This window comes from Mirounga leonina, unplaced genomic scaffold, assembly GCF_011800145.1.
Source record: "Mirounga leonina isolate KUSES-001 unplaced genomic scaffold, KU_Mleo_1.0 Mir_91, whole genome shotgun sequence".
NCBI lineage: Eukaryota > Metazoa > Chordata > Mammalia > Carnivora > Phocidae > Mirounga > Mirounga leonina.
Window position 1 is genome coordinate 25,185,713 of NW_023270839.1, and position 22,998 is coordinate 25,208,710.

At 36.3% G+C, this 22,998-nt stretch overlaps 1 protein-coding gene across 1 annotated transcript in view; it reads right to left on the reverse strand.

Annotated features, from left to right (window-relative positions):
* The window catches only part of SECISBP2L (SECIS binding protein 2 like), a 61,444-nt gene extending 38,730 nt beyond the window's left edge, over nucleotides 1-22,714 (reverse strand). Inside the window, exons 1-7 of the mRNA XM_034994628.1 lie at nucleotides 22,527-22,714; nucleotides 12,830-13,008; nucleotides 10,451-10,775; nucleotides 8,397-8,532; nucleotides 3,397-3,626; nucleotides 3,092-3,116; nucleotides 2,616-2,731 (exon numbers count right to left, since the gene is read on the reverse strand). Coding sequence (XP_034850519.1) covers nucleotides 2,616-2,731; nucleotides 3,092-3,116; nucleotides 3,397-3,626; nucleotides 8,397-8,532; nucleotides 10,451-10,775; nucleotides 12,830-13,008; nucleotides 22,527-22,550 — 1,035 coding nt within the window. The 5' untranslated portion in view covers nucleotides 22,551-22,714. The remainder of the gene's footprint in view (nucleotides 1-2,615; nucleotides 2,732-3,091; nucleotides 3,117-3,396; nucleotides 3,627-8,396; nucleotides 8,533-10,450; nucleotides 10,776-12,829; nucleotides 13,009-22,526) is intronic.
* Nucleotides 22,715-22,998: the final 284 nt, after the last annotated feature.

Below are 22,998 nucleotides of genomic sequence, written 5' to 3' on the forward strand. Positions count from 1 at the left end.
TATTAATACTAAAATGAGTACAAGCCCCAAAACAGGGATGACCAAAAAGCAAGAGAATAATTCCTGAGCATACCTCTTCATTTCTGTGGACAGTCACTATGACAAAAAAGTAAATGCAAACCTGCTCTCCAAATTATATCTAAAAAAACCCCTGTTGTAAATCATTTACTACACATACATTAATGTTGCTACAAACACTAATACAATTAAAAAGAACAAATGGAACTTGATTTCTTATACTTGGGAGACATAAAGCTCCAGGATTAAATTAAAACCCCCAAACTAATGGTCCCAACAAAGTTCATGAGAACCAAATCTGCATGTATTTCAATTATCTCCTAAAAAGAGGACTCAAAAATAGGAAGACATACAGTTTATTACATAGAAAGATGCCACATCACAAAGGTAATCCATCCTCCCTAAACTGATAGATTAATTTAATGACTAATACAGAACAAAAGAGAAATTCCAAAAATAGATTTCAATATACCTGGGAATTTAATAGATGATGAAGGTGGTTAATATCAAATCAGTGAAAAGATGGACTTTTCAATAAATGGTGCTGGAGATTTGGGTACCCACTTGGAAAATACGAAGTGGAACTGTTATCTCACACCATGCAAAAGACAAACCCAAATGGAATAAAGATTAAATGTAAAAAAACAAGAACATAAACACCCTAGTGGAAAACTGGCAAATCCTTTGTAACTCTAGAGTAAGGACAGGGCTTTCCTATGATTTAAAACCCAGAAGCCACTTTAAAAAACAAAAACAAAAAACAATAAATTCAACTTATAAACTTCTTAATGCTATTTAAAACATGCACTGATATATGGCAATAATAATGAGCAAAGTCAAAAATCGGGCTCCCTGCTGAGCGGATAACCTGCTTCTCCCTCTCCCTCTGCCCCTCACCCCACTCATTCTCTCTCTCCCCATCTCTCTCTCAAATAAATACATAAAATCTTTAAAAAAAAAAAAAGGTAGTGGAAAATACAAGTGAATATTTATTTCATTTCTAAAATACTTTTTAAGCCTAAAAACAATCAGAAATTGCAAAGGGTAAATTTGACTTAACAGGAAAAAAAAAGATTCTGCACATCACAAATCAAACACATACTTAAGAGTAAGTATAACAACACACCAAAAGTAGAAAACACATTGTTCAACATCTGGCTCCAGTTCTTTTGGAATGAAGAGAGATACAAAATAAACAAAACCTAATACACTACATGTATTTGCATAATTTTTGGTTGTTCTTTTACTATTCCTCACCAGTTTGGAGGCTCAACAGCTAGCTGTATTACTTCCTCTCCAGTGGACTACGGATACCAAAAGTCTAACAAGTTATGATTTCAACATAAAATTTCAGCACTTAAACATTTTGTAGATTTTGTTTATCTCATCTATATAAACAATTCTTGTTTTAGCTCTTTTGTTTCTAATCAAATAAAGCTAGACTGCCTCACATGCCTGCCACAAACAACAATGACTCATTTTTGCAATAACCATAGGGGAAAGGGCATTATTCTGCTTGTTCTCCTGACAGTCTAATTAATGTTAGGGTGCATCTAACGTACTTCATTTCAGGGAAGCAAATGAGCAGGCGAGTATTTGGTCTATTTAATCCATTAGTAACTTACTCGTATTTCAGCTCATCCACAGATCTATTCATATGATACTTTTTTGGGGGGGTAAAATAAATTTATTATTTATTTATTATTTATTTGACAGGGAGAGACACAGCGAGAGAGGGAACACAAGCAGGGGGAGTGGGAGAGGGAGAAGCAGGCTCCCCACTGAGCAGGGAACCTGACGCGGGGCTCGATCCCAGGACCCTGGGATCATGACCTGAGCCGAAGGCAGCCGCTTAACAACTGAGCCACCCATGAGGCCCCATATGATACTTTTAATACCTTAACTAGATTTAAGGAATCCAGGAAGTCCATCTAAAAACTAAAAAGGAAAAATGCTCATCAACAAACGACTCCCTGATTTCACAGATGACCAACGCAGGAAGACAGTTACTGGGAATCCTTGGCAGTATGTTAACCTGCTCTGCTGTACGGCAGCTAGATATTGTTCCCCAAGACCAGGAAGCCGTGTAGTCTGGCTACGTTACAGCATGAGGCAGCAATCGCTATGGCCCTGCAACAAGCCCAGAGTGCGTAGCTTGTGGTGTTTATGGTCTAGTAAAGACACACGAACAAGGCCGCAGTCCTAAAGTTCAAAGAATCAATATTTATGGCATTAAAATGCTTTTAAATTTTTTATATGGATAAGAAAAAGTCACAGCAGATGAAACAGGATTGGAGGATATTCTTTTTTAAAAGTATGAAATATCCAAATCTATTTCTTAAATACAATAAAGTAGAAAGTAGCACAACATACACATACCTATAATAGCACAATATACACATCACCTATAGTCAAGATTTTGCCATTTTTTTCATTAAATAATAATTTTACTGGCTAAGCCATTTTAAGGTTACAGATATCATGATATTTTATGATGATATAATTCAATATGCATCTCTAAAAATTAAGGACACTGCCCTTCAAGACCACTATACCATTTACAGTAATTCAAGTTTCTCCAACCTAATTCAAATTACCTGTGAATTATTTCTTTGTTCAGTCTGCCTTCCACCTCTAGAAAACGTCTGATTTTTTTCCATCCAAGGTTTTTTCTGAGTTGCCTGGCAAGTTACATTGGACCAATTTACGCTACCTGTAACCAGTGAGATTTAAAAATATGATTTATTTATGAAAGATGCCAAAACCTAAATTATCCCTTAACTTTGTGTATTGAAAGTCAGTCACTATACACGTAAAACTGGAAATTTCTCTACAGACTTTAAGTGGTATTCCAGTTCTTAGCAATAGAAGTGCCATCTTGCAGAATACTCCAATTTCTCATTTGAGAAATTTTCTAAGTTTTATCAGCCCAACTGTACTTTCAAAGTAATGTGAATCTCTTGCAAGATTTCTGATTTTTTTTGCAGTATCAGCAAGCTTCATGCTTAAAAGCAAAACTCGGACGTGGACAAAGAAAAAAGTATAGCAAAAACACTATGCAGAAAATAAGTACCTGTACATATAGATGATTCCACATGCTAAAAATAAAAACAAAAAAGACAATTATTTTCTGCTTAAGAGTCAACACCATATGCCTTGCAAATGTTTCATAACTTAGTCTAGTGTGAAGCATACTTCTTTACAATCCTAGAAAAATACTTCTCCATATATATTTTTCATATTAATATACAAAATACATTTTGATCCATTCTATTACTCTAGGAATTGTTAATGAAAATAGATACTTGAGCTTTAGAGAAGATACAAAATAATACTGACACAGATGACCGATAAAGAAATCAAAGCAGCGTTACATACATTCATGGTGCTAGAATCGGGATTTCTCAAAGCCCCCGCTGCAGGCTGGTTGTTGCTGTGTTTGGGACTGCAGTAGCCACTATCACTGTCAATGTCGGCTTCACTAGCCCCCTGCTCACTAGAGGATTCAGCAGTAGGGTGGGACGCTCTTCTCCTCCTGCCTTTGGACTTCCAGAGCATTGTGGCAGAGCTCTCCGAGAGAGATTTGTTAGCAATATCTGATGGGAAATCTGTAAAGCAAGGAAGGTGTGACATCTCTTTGTGAGGACCAAACTGATAAATTCTTGTTAAATTATCATTAAGGTCGTAAGAAAATGAAGGTATCTAACTTCGTAAATGGAGAAAACAAGTAAAAATTTTTTGGAGAAGATCATCAAAAAGTAAGATGTTCCTGGCAAGTTGGTTTATGACATGTATTTAGTATGACAAGAGAATAAAATATTTGTATAAATATTAAAACAAACCACCATTACCCATTTAAGAAAAATAACATCACTAATCCTTTTGAAGTCCACTGCATACCCCGTCCACCACTGCATCCTCTTCCTCCCCCAGAAGTTACTTCCATATGGAATTCTGTGTTTATCATTTCCTCACTTTTTAAAATAGCTTTTTCATGGATTTTTGTATTCCTAAAACATAAATCATGTAATTTTGCAGTTTTTGCTTTATAAAAATGAATTTATACTGTCCATTTTCTTTTGTGACTTGCTTCCTAGTCTGCCCCATTCCTCCAACATTAGTTTTGAGATTCTGATGCATGTGGCTGTAATTCATTAATGTCACTGGAATCTAGAATGCCTGTGTATGATGAACATACCACACAGTATTTATCCTTTGTACCACTAATGGGATGCTTGGACTGTTTTGGGGTTTGCCTTATTAAATAATACTGCTGTAACCACTCTTACACAGACATTTGAACATATATGTGTGCATGTGGAAGTTTCTTTAAGATAAATACTGCTGGGCCTTATGGCATACACATATTCGACTTTACTCGGTAATGTCAAATCATTTTCAGTCAAACTGTTTAAAACAGTTTATAAACCAACAGCAAGATATAAATATCCACAGTGATCCACATATTCACCAAATACTTGATACTGTCTGCTAGGCTATAATTTTTGCCAATTGTTAGATATAAAAAGATAGCTCATTATGGGTTTTAATTTGTATTTTCTTGCCTAATAATGAGGTTTGGTATCTTTTCTGATGGTTTTAGCCACTAATGTTTTTCTACTGAGTTGTCTCTTATTTTTGTAGTTCACAAATTGTAATCAAAAGACATTAAAAAAAACTCTTATAATGTCCTCCTACCCTAACAAATAACAATTTTCCTTTTTCTGTATTTCCGCCCATAATTTTTACACAGCATTAATACAATTTTGAGTTGGGCTATTTTTTTTTTTAAGATTTTATTTATTTATTTGACAGAGAGAGACAGCGAGAGAGGGAACACAAGCAGGGGGAGCTGGAGAGGGAGAAGCAGGCTCCCCGCTGAGCAGGGAACCCGACGTGGGGCTCAATCCCAGGACCCCGGGATCATGACCTGAGCTGAAGGCAGACGTTTAATGACTGAGCCACCCAGGCACCCCGGGCTATTTAATATTATGTATATGTTCTCCATAATTATAATGTGAGAAGGCTCCATATTATTCCACTGAGTGGATGTTCTACACTTTTCTTGACTTGTCACCTGTTACTAAACATTAGGAAGCTTCAGTGTGATACTGCAATTCAGATCTTTCATCAAATAGTCCTTTTTCTTTCTAGGGAAATATATCCATTTTAGATACATTCACAGGGGAAGGACAACTGGGTCAAAGGAAAGATTCCTATAGTCCTGCCAAACTGTTTCAGCCCCCTGGTGTGTCCCAGAGCCTGAGAACAAGGTGGGATCATTTTTTTTATTCTTCATATGAATTTTTTATGTCTTCATATTAAAACTTTTTCAGTGATAGGCATAGTAAAAATCTTTTCCAAGTTTCTGGCTCATTCTTCCACTCACTTTTGATAGACAGAATTTACTTCAGAAATAGTTTCCTCCCTGCCGTCATAAAGATATCTGCCTATATTTTCTTCAACAAACGGGTTTTCCCATTTGTCCTTAATGCATGGGTTGTAAATTAGGGATCTGTAATGCTATCTGTGTTATTTTCCACATGTGTTTCCACATACATATGAATCTGTTTCTGGGTCCCCTGTTCTAATTTTCATATACTGCATTTTTTGTAAAAGCCTATTGGAAGTCAGATAGTTTAATAAGTCTTGATATTTAGAAAAAAAAGCTCTTTTCTTCTCAAATGGTCCTTTTAGAATTAGTTTATCAAGTTCCCATAAAATTCCTGTTAAAATTTTGATTAGAACTGCACTGAATCTATAGACTGACTTTGGGGAAAATGACATTTGCAGTATCAACTCATCCTATATGAACAGGATATTTAGGTTTTTTGTTTTTTTTTTAATATCCTACCATAAAGTTAAGATTTTCTGCATAAATGTCTTGTACATCTTTTGTAAGGTTCATTCCCAGAAACTTGTATTTTTGTTGCTATTATAAATGGCATCTTTTCTCAAATTTTGTTCGTAACACACTGAAATGCACTTAATTTTTGTATATTATATCTAATCATCTTGTTAAACTCATTAAATACAAGCTTGTGTTCAAGAATAAAAATTTGTTACAAATTCCTTTAAGTTCTAATATTTCATCCTACCTGCGACTGATACCAATTAATCCTCAGAAATTAAAAACAAATTAAACAAAAATATTGATAGAATGTACAATCCTCCGAATCTGAAAACAAACTAAAGAATAAGAATACTGATAAAAGGTATTATCTTCTAATCAAATTTTACCTTCACTTTTCATTTTCTTTTTGCTTCTATTAAAGCATAGTTGACACACGTTACATTAGCTTCAAGTGTACGACACATTAATGCTACAAGAGTCTATACATTATGCTTTGCTTACAAGTGTAGCTACCCATCAGCTACCCCCCCAACCCTCTGACAACCATCAGTTTTTGTTCTCTGTGTTTATGGGTCTATTTCTGCAGGGTTTGTTTTTTTTTAGATTCCACATATAAATGAAATCATACATTTTTTGTCTTTCTCCATCTGACTTATTTCACTAAGCATTATAGCTTCTGGATCCATCCATGTTGTTGCCAATGGCAAGATTTTTATCCTTTTTTATGGTTGAGTAATATTCCATTGTATATACATACCATATCTTCCTTATCCATTCTCCATTCATTTACCTATGGACACTTGGACTGCTTCCTTATCTGGGCTATTGTAAATAATGCCACAATGAACATAGGAGTGAATATATCTTTTTGAATGAGTGTTTTCATTTTGGGGGGGGGGGGTAAAACACCCAGTAGTGGAATTATTGGATCATTTGGTATTTCTATTTTTAGTTTTTTGAGGAATGCCCATACTGTTTTCCATAGTGGCTGCATCAATTTACATTCCCACTGTCTGAGGGTTCTTTTTTCTCCTCCATCCTCACAACACTTGTTATTTCTTGTCTTTTTGATTCTAGCCACACTAACAGGTGTAAGGTGATTATTCTGTTGTGGTTTTGATTTGTATTTCCCTGATGATTAGTGATGTTGAGCATCTTTTCATGTGTCTGCTGGCCATTTGTAGGTCTTCTTTGGAAAAATGTCTATTCAGGTCCTCTGGCCAATTTAAATTGGATTATCTGGGTTTTTTGATATTGAGTAAATATTTTAGATATTAACCCCTATTGGATATATCATTTGTGAATATCTTCTCCCATTCAGTAGGCTGCCTTTTTGTTTTGCTAATGGATCATCTATTCATTTTCTAATTCTTATGCTTCAGAAGATTGTCTTTGTGGTCACTAAATGAGCAAACTAAAGAAGTAAGGATTTTTAAAAGCAGTCCCAGGGTTTAAAGCATGTAGAAGTCACTAGGACTAGGAATAACCAAAACAGAAAACTTTGTAATATATTACATTGTGATTCTTTCTATAGCCTCTCCAAGCATTTGTTAGTCCATTAATCTCACTGCTTTATGGCTACAAACTACACACAATGACTGTACTAGCAAGAAGATTGTTTTTTAACGGATTCCCAGATCCTTTCTTACTCCTAATGGATCTAAGCAATTGTAAAAAAATAACTGAACTGATGTCACAAAAGAAAAGGTACAGCCCAAATGAGAGTTTGCACCATCAAATTTATTTCAAGCCAGAGTGGAGACTACAGAAGGGTAAAAAGTAAATGTGCCTTTGTTTGAGCAGATGTAATTCTTGGCCTTCGATCATTAACAAAAATTTTTTTACTAGCACCAATGACAATGGGTGAGGAGACAGTTACTTACTCTATAGCTATTAAGCGGAGATCAGAGATACAAACTGGAATTTAATGATATAAACTGAAAAGTATTAATTTTTATCTATTACCAGGATAAAGTTTCCTTATTTAAAGTTTATACAGTCCTCTAAAAAATTCTGGACAAAATGATATCCAACTAGTCCAAAATTTTTCTTGCTTGACAGGATATAGGTGCCACTGACAGGTTTGGTTCAGATCTTTGCTAAAATATGGCACAGAAAACTTGCCAAGTTCTTTCTATAAAGATATTATACAATATTAGAGTATTTTATAAAGGGTTTTAAACTAGTTATAAAAAACATACAATTTTAATTTCTGCCAAAATGAGTCCTCAAATTCTTACAATGTCTGCAATATTCCATCTCTGATTTCTGAACTGCTCCACTACTATACGGGGATAAGGACACCTCAAACCCTCCTCAAAACTGCACATTAGCCAGCAAACAAGTTGGAAGAACATTATGGACATGGACTGCTTTTATCCTTCCTAGAGAACTTCACAAAGTGGCAGGATAAATGAAAGAATGAAAGTCTAGAATCCTGAAAAGTGGTATAGTCTACAATTATAAAGTCAATACATGAAAACAGATAAAAATCAGTGATGTATACATAAACACTCTTGCTTACCAGTTTGCTGTGAAGCATCTACCAGAAGCACAATTTTTGATCGATTATCAGGACCTGCTGCATTTGTCTCTTTCTGAGTAGCTACATTTTTCACCAGTGGCCTTTTGCTTTTTATGTGCTGTTGTAAAAGCTGTTGCTGATTTAAGCACAAATAATAATAATAATAATAATAATTTAAAATCCTACTCAATGTACTAAATACATATCTACTATAAAACACACCTGAATGTATGCTCTAAATTAGTGGCTTCCAACCCATGGGGAAAGAGGGCTACTGTGTTAGGAATTCATGACATTATCTGCATTTAATTATACGTTAAATGATGTATTATACACACACATTTTTATACTACTTTTCAAATAACTAGTAACACTACTATGACTAATAAAATATTAATTCATTTTAAATTATTACTTGTACTTCATATTTTCTCAATCAATAATTAATAAATGACAGAAGTATAATCATGTCATATAAGGGGTTGTAAATTTTTATTTAGAAGGGTAACAAAAAGGGTAGTAGCTTATCCAAGGGATAAATTTTCCTTTCATGATAGCAAGAAAGTACAAAAACAATTCTGCTTTAGAGCTTGGAAAGAAAATATAAAAAAGCTGATCCTTTCCTTCATTTTTTAAAACAGAAGTATTCATCACTTAAATAGCGATTTATACAACAGAACTCTGAATTTAACTTCCTAAATTGAAGTGTTGGAAATGCACTCTGAGAAATCCTGTTTCTTCACCACCTGAAAGTTATATACTACTACCTTACTTCCAATACTTGTTTCTTTACGTTCTCCAGCGGTCCCAAAACAATTTCCCTTGACCCAGTGTTTTCATGAACAAATACTAATAGCTCTTTATTTTTTTTTTATTTTTATTTTTTTTAAAGATTTTATTTATTTATTTATTTGAGAGAGAGAGAGAAACAGCACGAGAGGGGAGAGGGTCAGAGGGAGAAGCAGACTCCCTGCTGAGCCGGGAGCCCGATGTGGGACTCGATCCCAGGACTCCAGGACCATGACCTGAGCCGAAGGCAGTCGCTTAACCAACTGAGCCACCCAGGCGCCCACTAATAGCTTTTTAAAGCAAACTGTGGCTCCATAGCTCAGGGGTTAGAGCACTGGTCTTGTAAAGCAAACTGTGCTGCATGTTTGTATTTTAATTTGTAAAAAGTATGCCAAAAGACAGCAAAGACTTTTCACTGAAGAAGCTGGGTTAATGGAATCTAGGAAAGCATCAACTCCTCGATGATAGAGCCATAGATGCATTTAAGAAATCACTCTACCCTCCATTAGCTCAAAAGTGCTGAGAAGAAACATGGCTTTTCTTCTTACTTGCTTTGATATTAAGGCCTCAATATAAAAGTAACCTTTTAGTTAAGATACAGTTACGTAGAATAAACCTTAAATCTCTTGTGTTTTCAAGGCCTTCATGTCTCCTTTTTTTTTTTTTACTTAGTCAACAGACTGGTCTTAAGAGTGGTTTCACCCATTTATCTATTATTTTCTTCAGCCCTAGGAGACCCTGTGTTCATATAATATAGTAAAGCAATACATGAGTAACAAAGTGCTATTGCTACTAAAAATTCACAGAATAGCAACAATGAAGTTGAAGGGATTGAATGAATCACAGATGTTGTTCCCCATAATATCTCCTACTGATTTCTGAAGACTGAAATATATGAAGTGCATTAGTCATTCAACACCACTGGCATGGATCCAAACTACCACTTATAAACACTGGTGTCACTATGTAATTTTTTTCACTAAATTAAAATAATCTGGAAATATTTGTGTATTACGATTAAATAAAACTCTCTGAAGGAACCTGAATATGACTGTAAATCATACCATCGATTAAGAATAAGGCACAATAAAAAACAGGAAAAATTATTTTATAAATGCTCTACCCTTGATTATTTTATAATAGTGAATGAAATGTTTTACAGTAAATTCAGCATCAAGGCTAATCAATACAAGTAACAAATTACTTACACTATTATTAACAACAGAAATATCAAACATAAAAGCCAATCAAAATAAGTCACTTACTTTTGGTACAACTGGTCCTCTGTTACTGTTTCTGCTTCGATGACTGGACAATGGGAAGACCTGCCCAAGCTGATTTGGACGCTCAGTGCACTCTGTGGTTATAGTATTTACGGTATTTGCAGCCTGAAAGGTGTTGGAGTAAGGTGTAGGAAAAGGATGATAGAATCCCATAACTTGGGCACATGGTGCTGGCATCAGCTGATAATATGTATACTCTGTAGAAACAGGTGGCTGAGCAGATATAATGGGGTAGGCAAGGTATGGTCCAGCAGGGTTTGGATTGGGCTGTTGCCATCGTATATCATTGTTATATAACGGAAATTGTCTGTTAAAATCAAATAAAAAAAGAACAAATCTATTGACAAGTCTGAAAGTAATGCTGAAGCAAAACCTCTTAATTCATTTTAATTTAAAAAAGTACAGAACCGTGCCTTCATAATAAAAAGGAGATAAAATTATCACCTTATAAATTTCTTTGCTGTAATCAGAGATTATTATATACATGTAATAACAACTTAAATGACAGTATAAAGGAATTCAACCTGATAGTTCTACTGCATTCCAAAATTTTAAAAGTACATACCATTCTTATTTACAACTCTCTCCTCAACCTCCTCAGGGTATTTCTGCCTAGAAGTTAAACACCTAGCTGCTGGATCTGCACACAAAGGCAGTCCAAAGTTCCCATCCAATGCTAACAACTGTGACGGCCTTCTGCAAAAAGCAGGGTAAGGTGAGCCCTGTGTAAGGTGATCATTACAATAGGTGATTTGATTCCTCCACCTCTCCTTCAGCTCAGTCCCAGGGCCTCCTACTCCTCTCCCATACTCCCCGAACCATTTGGCCAAGTCAAGCTCTTTTCCTGGCTCCCCTCCTTGGCAATGGAAGCAGGTTCCTGGTCCAAGGGAAAGAAGAGAAAGAGGTAAGCCTGTCCATTGCCATCCTATCTAACATGGCATTAGAGCCTTTTCTAGTGCATTTCCTATAAAGCATCAGCAAGATTCTTCCTGTCTCAGCAGTCCTTACAGAAGGCTGCTGCAGAAGAATGAGTGGCCATGGGGAGCCGGAGCATCGAGCTTTCCTCACTACTCCCATAACAAAGCACAATGGAAAAATGTTCACTGCCATAATTAAAAAAAAAAATACTTTTAATCCGCGGGCTGGTTTACTCGTGAATTCTCAAAGATTATTTAGTATGGTAAGAAAAATTGACTGTACTTTACGCTTGGCCATTTTGTCAAATACAAAAAAATAGTATTAAATTTGGTTTTTAAGTCGCTTCAAATGTAGCCCTATACAGGTCAAAATTGTTTGACATATGCTAACCTCAACTGAGAAGGATCCCTTATACTTTGTCCAATCCCCAAAACTATAGAGTTTGAGAGATTATTAACCTGAATATTTAATATTTCATACAGTAGCTTAGTGGCCTCATCTCTCTTACACCAAGAATATCTGAAAGAATGTGCCTTGGCACATTAGTGTGCCACATGATGGCTTATAGGTGTGCAGAAATATTGATTGCCTTTGCCCTCGGGGTGGTTGAGCAGAGGCTAGAGTCCAGCTACCTCATCCATTTGTCCCAGAGTGCTAGAGAAATGTAATTTTCTATGTGTGATATTACTTGTAAAAGGCTGAAAGTACTTTTAATAAAGCAGTAACGTGAACTACACCAACAAAGTACTAATCACTCAGATAGTCTAAGCAAGGTTAAAAAAGCTATCATGATTATCACAAGTTACACCCTAACCACCAGGTCACACATTACCTGAACTGCAAGCTGATTTTGCTAAATCACCCTGTGACTACAGCACAGAAGCTAAATTTAAACTAGAATCAGAGTCCAGAAATATATGTTAACCATAAACACTTCAATGTTAAGAACTATCCCTTGGTATTTTCTTCTTATGCCCGACTGTCCTGGAAGTTAAAAGGGTTTCCGTTCACCACTTTCTGAATATTCATTCCTCCCTTGTATCAATTTATTTCAAAGTAAGTTTAATGACTTATTGTAGGAGATACATCCAAAAAACTCCATTTCCTCTTAGAAAGAATGAGAAAATAACCCACGTTAACAATTTTCAAATTTCTACCTCATTTGGTTTTATTTATTTCTCTTAAAAAAGGGAAATGGCTAATGTTTAAAAGTTACAAATGGAGGGGCGCCTGGCTGGCTCAGTTGGTGGAGCATGGGACTCTTAATCTCAAGCTTGTAAATTGAAACCCCATGTTGGCTGTAGAAATTACAAAAAAATAATAATACATAAACCTAAAAAAAGGAAAAGTTACAAAAGGAAAAAATGAAGAAGTATGCCTTGCCAATTTCTGTATTTTCCGACTCATCCCCCACAAAAGAGAAAATAATAATAAACAAATTACCTATTGGACTGGTTTTCCTGCACAAATGGATAACAAGTAATCAGGTAGCTGGGAATTGGAGTTGGTTCTACACCAGAAACATTTCCATTATCATTTGGGAGTGCCATCGGGATCATAAATGTATCAGGATTCTTCTTCTGGGGAATAAATGGCTCTACCTCAGCTGAGAGCTTGACATTCTTAAAAGAGATAGTAAAACACACTATTAATAAAGGAGCAAAAAACTTAATACAAATTCACAATTTAACAATGGAAGAGTCGGTGTTTACAAATAGTAATTAGATCTCCTCAGTATGAGAAAACATCCAAAGGAGCAGTAATGTCAAATTAAAATAACTAAATATGATTATTTAGGCAAAGCCATCAAATAAAACAGGGAAACGCTTATCAGAAGTTATTGCATTTTAATGAAATCATTTCTTACGTAACCAAAGCTGTTAAAACAATCAAGAGTACAAGGAAGTCAGACTTGAGACCAAAAATAAAGCTGGTAGTAAGAAATCTAGCTCTTCAGACAAAACAATGCTTTTAGCTAATTTTGTTAGGAGGGAAAATCATTAAACAGAGTTCTGAAGGATACTCACTTTATATTTGTTTGACTAGTCTAAAAAATAGTCTATTTCTATCCATTTCAGGAAATTAGATTAGTATGGTTTAGTTAAAAGGAAGGAAAATGTCCAAGATTAATGGAAAAAAAAAAAAAAAAACTTAACATAAGGGCAAGAAATTTTGGCTCACAGTTAAACTAGGAGAAAAAAAGGAGTACTTCAGTTTCCCAGTAGACAACTTGAGTAAACTAAAGTAATCCAGAGTATGTACTCTCATTTTAGTTTATTTTGTATTTTTTCTTACAAAAAAATCTACAGAAATTTAAAAGATATATTTAAAAAACTAAAGTATTTTAGGGTGCACATGTGGGTGACAAAACTATAAAGAAAAGTAAATAAGATCTGGGATAAAAGTCAGGACAGGAATTACTCATATGAAATTACTCATGTGAAAGAGAGTTGTGATCACGAGGAGGTACCTGGAGAGCTTCTGAGTGCCTGACAACGTTCTATATCCTAACTTGGGCGATAATTACAAGGCATTCACCTCATAATTCATTTAGCTATACATTGCTTTTATGCAGTTTTCCTTCTGTATTTAACAACAATTTCTTAAATTTAATTATAAAAAGAAAAAACCTATAGACACATTCTTCAAAGGTAGAATGTTAAAAACCACATAAATATCACAATCTAAAAAGATACTAAACACTTCTTTAAGAAACCAGTAAGTGAAGTGCAATCCAATGTTTCAATCATTCAAATCAATTACCTCAAAGCAATAGTCCTAACTAGAACTTCTGCCCAACAAACCCAGTAGGATGGCATTTATCGGAAGCTCTGAGCAAGGCAGAGTTCCCAGAATAAATGTCAGGCATGTTTCTCACAAAGGTAATCAGTAACAAATGCAAGAAAATCTGAAGACAAAATCTATAAAGACTTGATATGCTCAATAGGATAGCCTTTATTCAGATAAATTATTCTCTAAAAAGAGTCCACTGGAAATACTCAGAATGCTTGTAAAAAAGTGGGAAGAGAGAAGAAATCTGAACTATTTATAGTGGTATTAATTCAATATCCTTCCTACCTGATTAAACTTTGAAATCTACTTTTATACTATTAACCGAATATGAAATAGAGACAGTACTTGCACTTATGAATACAGTATCTGTGAACTCAAGCTGGTTTCTTGAATTTGAACCCTGAAGGCAAAACCTCCTTCAAATGCTAATAGTCTAAGTTAGTAATTTTCACTGCAATAGTCAACAGAACTCAAAAATTATTTGTGTAAGATATAAATTATCAATCTAATAAATGTTCCCTCAGGAGGAAATGAGGGGAAAAGGCTGATTTTCAACAATAATGCACAGATAATGGAAACTTGCTTTATATAGTTCATGCATAGGCATAAAAAGAGGAAAAATTTAAATCACATTTTAACTACACTGAAAATGTAATTTTTAGGATATCTTTGAAAAATCTAAAAAGTCCTTCTGAACATATGAGAACTCTCTGAACAGTTTTATAGATCTGTATTAGAAGGCATTAGCAAGAAACATGATTATATCAAATTTCCATATGAAAAGGAAATAATACTAATATAATTATAAAGAAATAAGATAATTTAAAGATAGTAAGTTTCCTAATACCTCCCCACCAAATAGTACCAACTCATAAATTACGATAGTAAGTTTCCTAATACCTCCCCACCAAATAGTACCAACTCATAAATTACCTTGGTAAAAAATTCAGATTCTTGCTCAAGTCAAAAGTTGCAACAAGTTTTTATACTTAGTTTCATTTTACTTTGTAAGAGTTTTATGAACTTAGGCAGCCCACGGTCAAAAAAGTGTCATACATAATTTAAATAATTTTGCCTTCGGGGTCGTTGAGCAGAGGCTAGAGTCATGTAGCCTCTAGCTACATGAATATAAATATAAATATTTATAATAATATAAATTATAAATCATAATTTATAATTGATATCTGTACATATACACAGTATATGCCCTTAAATATAAAAGTTTGTAATGATTTCTATTCTAAGTGCAATTCTAGATATCAGAGTTCAACAATAAAACTCACAAACACTGAAGTGATCCTTTGTTTTTAGCAAAAAAGAGAAGCTGCTGTAGTCAACAGCTGCACAAACAGAAGATGTCACTAGTAGGAACAGACTGGCAAACTTTCTCCTACAGTTACAACTCTCTATGGTCTTAAAAGTTGTTTGTTGTGACTTTGGGGCCTTCAGTATCATACATGAAAATGAAGCATCTGCTATTCTCAGGCCTAAAAAGTAAAGATAAATCCCAAACTATTTTTAAAATTCCACATAATAAAGCCCATATAGACAATATGTTAAGTAACAAATTCTGGCAATATTTCAATTATATTAGTATAGAAATCAAAGAAAAATGTCCTACATAGTGGACAACAAAACGTAATAAAAAAAATTACACTACTTACTTCATACAATGATATTCCTTAGTTTGAATTTTTTAGTCTACTTTTGACAATATCTATTTTTTTGGAATCAGAAATTTTATATAAAATAAGTCTAAACTACACAAAGTCTAACTATTCCTGTACTACTATTTGCTTAAAAAAAACTATCTACATAGTAAAATTATCTTTATCTTTCAGAAATTATTTCAGCATTTTCCAAATAATGAAAAATCATAATAATCCCAGAAACCTGTACTGGGTGGGGGGGGAACATAACCAGTTTCACATTCTTTTAAATTTAGCATATATTAAAACAAATGTCAATAATAAAACTTCTTTGATGTGAATAATCTAGAAAACCCAAGAATTTATCAGAACATGAAAATATAAAAGCCTTCTTTAAAAGAGCGTATTAAACAAATGCACTCAGATCACTGAGAGCCTATATAAATTCAACAAATATGCACTGAGTACATGTTCTGGAAAGAGTGCTGTACTAAACTGGTTCAGGGAAAATGGGCAAACATTACTACGAAGCACCCAACAGCAGGAAATGCACACTAACTCCTCTGGGATAGAATCTCTAGAAGAGTGCAAATAATTTTCCCAGATTAAGCAATAGAAAAACACCCACTTAAAATCAAAACTGAAGTAGAACATAATAAGGCACTCTCCCACAGTGAAATTTCAGTATGTACCACACACCTACAGAAAAAATATGACCATGGAAACCCTCTACATCCTTTGTATATTAAGGTAATAATACAATATATCAAACATTAAGATATTTTACATCTCATGGCCAAAGAAAAATAAATGTCTTCCAAAGGAAAAAATGACTAATGCTTAAAAGATACTTGCTGGCTGTATTGTTTTTGATTGGAATGACTTATACTGAAAGTAAACACTTGACAAATCAATTGCAGTAGTTATATATGTAAGTTTTGCAAGACTTCAGAAAATACTGAGGAAAAAAATCAAAATAATTAACTGAGACTGCCCACTTGATTTACTATTCAAATCTCTTCCTTTTTTCTTAAAATAGATTACACCTAATCCTATTAAAACCTGATGGTACTTTTCTAAAACTTAATACTGGTTTTTGGATTATCTAATTTATTAATTTTGGGTTTTCTATTTCTTTTCCTCTCTTGCTTTGATAGGGTTTTCCTGCTAACTTCTAGCCCTGGACACTTGATTTTTATTTACCTTTTAAAATGTTTAATAATGAAAGTATTTATGACTATGCATTTGCCTCAGAGTATAGCTTCAGCCACATCCCATAGGTTTTCATATGTATTACTTTTTCAATAACCCATAATTCCACTTTTTTATTTCCTCTTGATCAAGGGCTTAGGAAAAATGTCTTTTTAAATTTCCAAAGGTCGGGGTGGCTGGGTGGCTCAGTTGCTTGAGCATCCAACTCTTGGTTTTGGCTCAGGTCATGGTCTTGGGGTCCTGGGATCCAGCACCACATTGGGCTCCCCGCTCAGCAGGGAGTCTGCTTCCCCTTTCTCTCCCTCTGCCCCACCCCCCACACTCTCGCCACCAAATGATCTAAAAAAAAAAAAAAAAGGTTAAATTTCCAAAGGTTATTTTACTTTCTTTTTTATTACAAAAGTATTATTTTTAAAACCTGTTAAGATAAACCATTTACTTATATTCATTAAGGCCAACTACAAGTATTATTGAATAATAAATGTTTTATAGTAACTTATTTAGAATATATTTAGCTTGCGATACTATTTGAAGTTTATCAATTATTTAAAGGAAAGAATTATAAGCCAGATGATTTTGTATCTTTATCGGTGAACAGCACTTTGCATGAAGTCATATGTATTTGTTTCATGTTTGCTTTTCTAAGAGTTAAAGACACTGGTGATCAATAGTTTTGTAAATTGTTTTATTTTATTTTTTAATTTATTTTATTTTTTTTTACATTTTTTATTTTTTTTATTTTTATTATTTTTTTTTCAAAGATTTTATTTATTTGAGAGAGAGAATGAGAGACAGAGAGCAGGAGAGGGAAGAAGGTCAGAGGGAGAAGCAGACCCCCTGCTGAGCATGGAACCTGACGCGGGACTCGATCCAGGGACTCCAGGATCATGACCTGAGCTAAAGGCAGTCGCTTAACCAACTGAGCCACCCAGGCGCCCCTACATTTTTTATTTTTATAAATATTTTTTATTTAAATTCAATTAGCATATAATATTATTGGTTTCAGAGGAACAGGCCTGTGATTCATCAGTCTTATTAGATCACATGCCCCTCCTTAATGTCCACCACCCAGTTACCCCATTCCTCCACTCCCCTCCCCTCCAGCAAACCTCAGTTTGTTTCCTATGATTAAGAGTCTTTTACGGTTTGTCTCCCTCTCTGGTTTCGTCTTGTTTTATTTTTTCCTCTCTTCCCCTATGATCTTCTGTTTTGTTTCTTAAATTCCATGTATCAGTGAGATCGTATGATAATTATCTTTCTCTGATTGACTTATTTCGCTTAGCATAATAACCCTCTAGTTCCATCCACATCATTGCAAATGGCAAGATTTGATTTTTTAAAATTTTTATTTATTTAATTTATTTATTTGACAGAGAGAGAGAGCGAGAGCACAAGAAGGGGGAGCAGGCAGAGGGACAGGGAGAAGCAGGCTCCCTGCAGAGCAGGGAGCCCGATGCAGGGCTCGATCCCAGGACCCCAGGATCATGACCTCATGACCTGAGTCAAAGGCAGCTGCTTAACCGACTGAGCCACCCAGGTGCTCCAAGATTTCATTTTTTGCTGCGTAATATATGTATCACACATCTTCTTTATCCATTCATCTGTCAGTGGACATCTAGGCTCTTTCCATAGTTTGGCTATTGTGGACATTGCTGCTATAAACACTGGGGTGCAAGTGCCTCTTCAGATCACTACAGTTATATCTTTGGGCTAAATACCCAGTAGTGCAATTGCTGGGTCATAGGGTAGCTCTACTTTCAACTTTTTGAGGAACCTCCATACTGTTTTCCAGAGAGGCTGCACCAGCTTGCATTCCCACCAACACTGTAGTAGGGTTCCCCTTTCTCCACATCCTCACCAATATCTGTTGTTTCCTGACTTGTTAATTTTAGCGATTCTGACTGGTGTGAGGTGGTATCACATTGTGGTTTTGATTTGTATTTCCCTGATGCCAAGTAAAGAACTTATCTAGGGATGCCTGGGTGGCTCAGTCGGTTAAGCGTCTGCCTTCGGCTCAGGCCATGATCCCAGGGTCCTGGGATTGAGTACCGCATCCCGCTTCTTGCTCAGCAGGGAGCCTGCTTCTCCCTCTGCCTGCTGCGCCCCCTGCCTGTGCTCTCTCTCTCCCTCTCTCTCTCTCTCTGACAAATAAAATCTTTAAATGAACTTATCTAATGCTAACGTTCTAAAAATTAAGCCAATGTTTAAATTAGTTGATAATACAAAAGATACTGTAAACTTCAAGTGTTTTGTCACTTCTAAGGCTATTGTTCATTTTTTAAAAATGTCTCAAAACACTGTCTTAAATTTCCTAAAAATAGAAACATTAAGCCTTTATGAACAAATAAACTCCATGACTTATTTTTCACATCCCTTTACACCAACTTTCTCCCCCTCAAGGACCAAAAAAAAGGCATTATACCAAGTAATAACTGTTCTTAGAACCTCTAACTCTGGCAATTAAAATTAAATTACTTGTTTTGACTTAATACAGTCTTGCTAAAAGAGAATACCCCTGAGATCCTCTTTTGGTTATAACATTCTTTCAAATAGTCACTACTGCAATTAAGACTATTATCTAGCATGTATTCCAGTAACTTACTTTTTATAATCTTGATCAACATATATACAATTTACCCTTTTATCAAAGATTTTATTTTTTAAAAGAGCAATATGAATACCTTCAGGCAAAACATGCTTAGATTTTTTTTTAAGTTACACTTGTGCAATACTCCAAAGATTTCAATTAGGTTAACATGAAATGCACAGTTTGTATGAAGTACTGTTTTCTTAAAAAATCAAATTTCGGGCACCTGGGTGGCTCAGTTGGTTAAGCGACTGCCTTCGGCTCAGGTCATGGTCCCGGAGTCCTGGGATCGAGTCCCACATCGGGCTCTCGGCTCAGCAGGGAGCCAGCTTCTCCCTCTGACCCTCTCCCCTCTCGTGCTGTTTCTCTCTCTCTCTCTCTCAAATAAATAAATAAATAAAATCTTAAAAAAAAAAAAGTTTAAAAAAAATCAAATTTCTATAAATTGCTCATCACTACAATATTATGAGTAAGTTTTAATGCTGTAGGCATTCCCCAAAATTCTGAATATAAGACAACACTGACTTAAAATGAAAAAACAAACATTTTGTGAGGGAAAATGGAAATCCACATATCACATATATTTTTAGTGACTTTTACCTATCTAAATTCACTTCATTAGTAAATATATAAAAGTGTATTCCAAATAACCTGGAAAAGCCATTACATTACTCTATGGTATAGTGGAAACAATGAAGAACTTCACAAAGTGGAGAAAGCTCAGTTCTGGCCCCTAATCTACCATTAAATTAATGGTTCTTAGCCTTTTTTCAGTGATAGATTCCTTTGAGAATATGATGAAAATAATGGAGTCTTGCCCCAGAAAAATGCTAATATAAAATGAAGCACACTCCTTCCAGGTCATCCATGGACCCCTGAATTAACTGCCTTCAGCCTGAACAAGGCAAAGCAGCATCACTTTTCTGTATCTCGGTTTCCTGTGAGTATGTAGCAGGTGGGAAGAGAGGGTGGTCAGAATTATTCTCTTACTTAAGGTTAGGCTGAGGAAGAGGCAGGAGGTACCAGAATGAAAAAAGGAACAAATTCTTCAACGGAAAACCTACATTCATGATTTCTTTCCAATCCTTACATTTCTACAAGGTTTTAATAGGTTGTGGACTTCGGAAAGATGTAGGATGAAAGAGGAATAGGTTCTCTAGTTTAAATAATCTGCTCACAGCACTTGCTGTTAAGATAACCACACACAAATAGCTATGCTAAATAGTTAATTATATTTCCTCTAAGATGAAAGGAACCATAAGTATACATGTAGTAGCATTACTGGTTATAGTTTTGGCATCATAAAGGACCTGAGTTTAACCTTTTTATTAGTGACACACATACAAGAAAATTGTTCAAGAAAATTTCCTATTCAATTGTCAGACTTTGAAATTAAAGGCATTTCTGATAAATGCCTTAAAAATTTTTTTTTCATTAAATTGGATATAGGCTGTATATAGAATACTCTGGGTCACTAGAAAGCCAAGAGGCTCTGATCAATTTTGCTTTGGTAAACCCACGTATTATCTCATAAAACTCATTTGTGTTTTCAAATTCATATTCTCATAATTTTTTTAATTAAAGCTTTTGTAAAAAAATAAATATACACAACTAGGAATCTGCCTGCTAAAAGAGCCAGATTTCAAAATCAAAATTGCCTCTGACTAGCTACATATATACAGGAATTTTGAAATCTTGTCTCATTTCCTCAGATACTAATTATCTATTTGTAAAATAGGCAAATCACTAGTCTTTTTTTTTTTTTTTAAGATTTTTATTTATTTATTTGACAGAGAGAGAGATAGAGCAGGAACACAAGCAGGGGGAGTGGGAGAGGGAGAAGCAGGCTTCCTGCCGAGCAGGGAGCCCGATGTGGGACTCGATCCCAGGACCCCGGGATCATGACCTGAGCCGAAGGCAGACGCTTAACGACTGAGCCACCCAGGCGCCCAAATCACTAGTCTTCTTCTCCTTCATCTATTTGCCTGGCTCAACACTGGGCAAAGCCTTCAACTGAAGAGAATGCATAGTGAATGAACTTCGATTTCATCAAATTTTAAGTCGTTTCATAGAGGGCTCAAGGATGGAAAATACTAACACTTTGCCGGGGAGGGGGGGGCAATTATTTTGGATTATTATTTACATTTTCATCATCCCTGCCTCCCAGTAACTACTCGCGTGGATAATCAAGAATTTAATACAATTAAAACCAAAATAGAACACTAATGGAACTACTCTGAATGTGAAAACAGTCTCGGAAATGCGTTCATACTTCGGATCCACATTCTTAAAATATAAGCTCAATTTTTCAAAAACACTAATTTTTGCAAAATAACTGGACAGAAAGGCAGGGGAAACCCATAGTATGAAATACTTAGAGGAAACACCTCCCTAAAACCACTGCAAAAAACAATGCTCTGCTCAACGGAACGTTGATCCAAAAAAGCCCATAACCCCCCTGCTCTGTAGTTATCACACATTCTCTGACAGTCTTTCTGGGTGAGAAGCCTTCGAAAGCCTTGCCACCTTGAAAACACATTCCAGAACTAAAGGGGGGGGGGGGGTTACTCGCTGGAAGTTATAAACCCTCCTCTCAGGCAAGCACTGACAACTTGGGAGTCCTCTGGCCCCTAACACCAAACCGCAGAGGAGGAGCAAAAACGAGTCCCCAGCCCGGGGGAGGGGGGTAACCAGGGCTGGAAAAGCCCCCGTCCCCCGAGGCAGCAACTGGAACAATGCAGGAGTGGGGCGCCGCCAGGCTCTCAGGCGAGGGGAGTCGGCTCCCGCAGGAACCCAAGGGCTCCGGCGGTCCAGGCCCCCACTCAGAGACCAGGGCCCGCTCCGGAGGAAGCGGCGACCCCCAGCACCCGGCCCAGCCGGCCCAGCCGAGCCCGCGTACCTGGTCAGTGGGGGCTCGGTCCATGGCGCCTGCAGCCGCGACGGGCCTGCGTTAGTCGGTGTGGAAAGCGCCTCGGGCCGCTTTCTCCATGGCCCCCCGCTCGAGTCGAGGCAGGGCTCAGGACCTCCGCCCCTATCTGGCTGGCCCCGACACAGAGTCCGGCTACGCCACTGGCCGAGGGGGTGGCTCCAGCCCTGGGAGGAGGAGGCGGCGGTGGCAGCCTCGGGGAGGGATCATCTGGGACGGAAGCCGAGGAGGGCCCAAACAGGCGGCAGGCGTAGTGGAAAATGGCGGCTCGCGGAAGGGAAAGGGGGAGGGGCCGAGAAGGGGCGTGGGCGGAGTGACCGCAGAAGTCCTGGGCAGGTGGTGGCGGGAGCCTCGGCTGGCTGACCGGGAGGCTGAGGCCAAGTGGAGACTCCTGTAAGCAGGTGCCCCAAGCCGCTCTGCGCTTTGAGCCGGACTTCACTGTCCC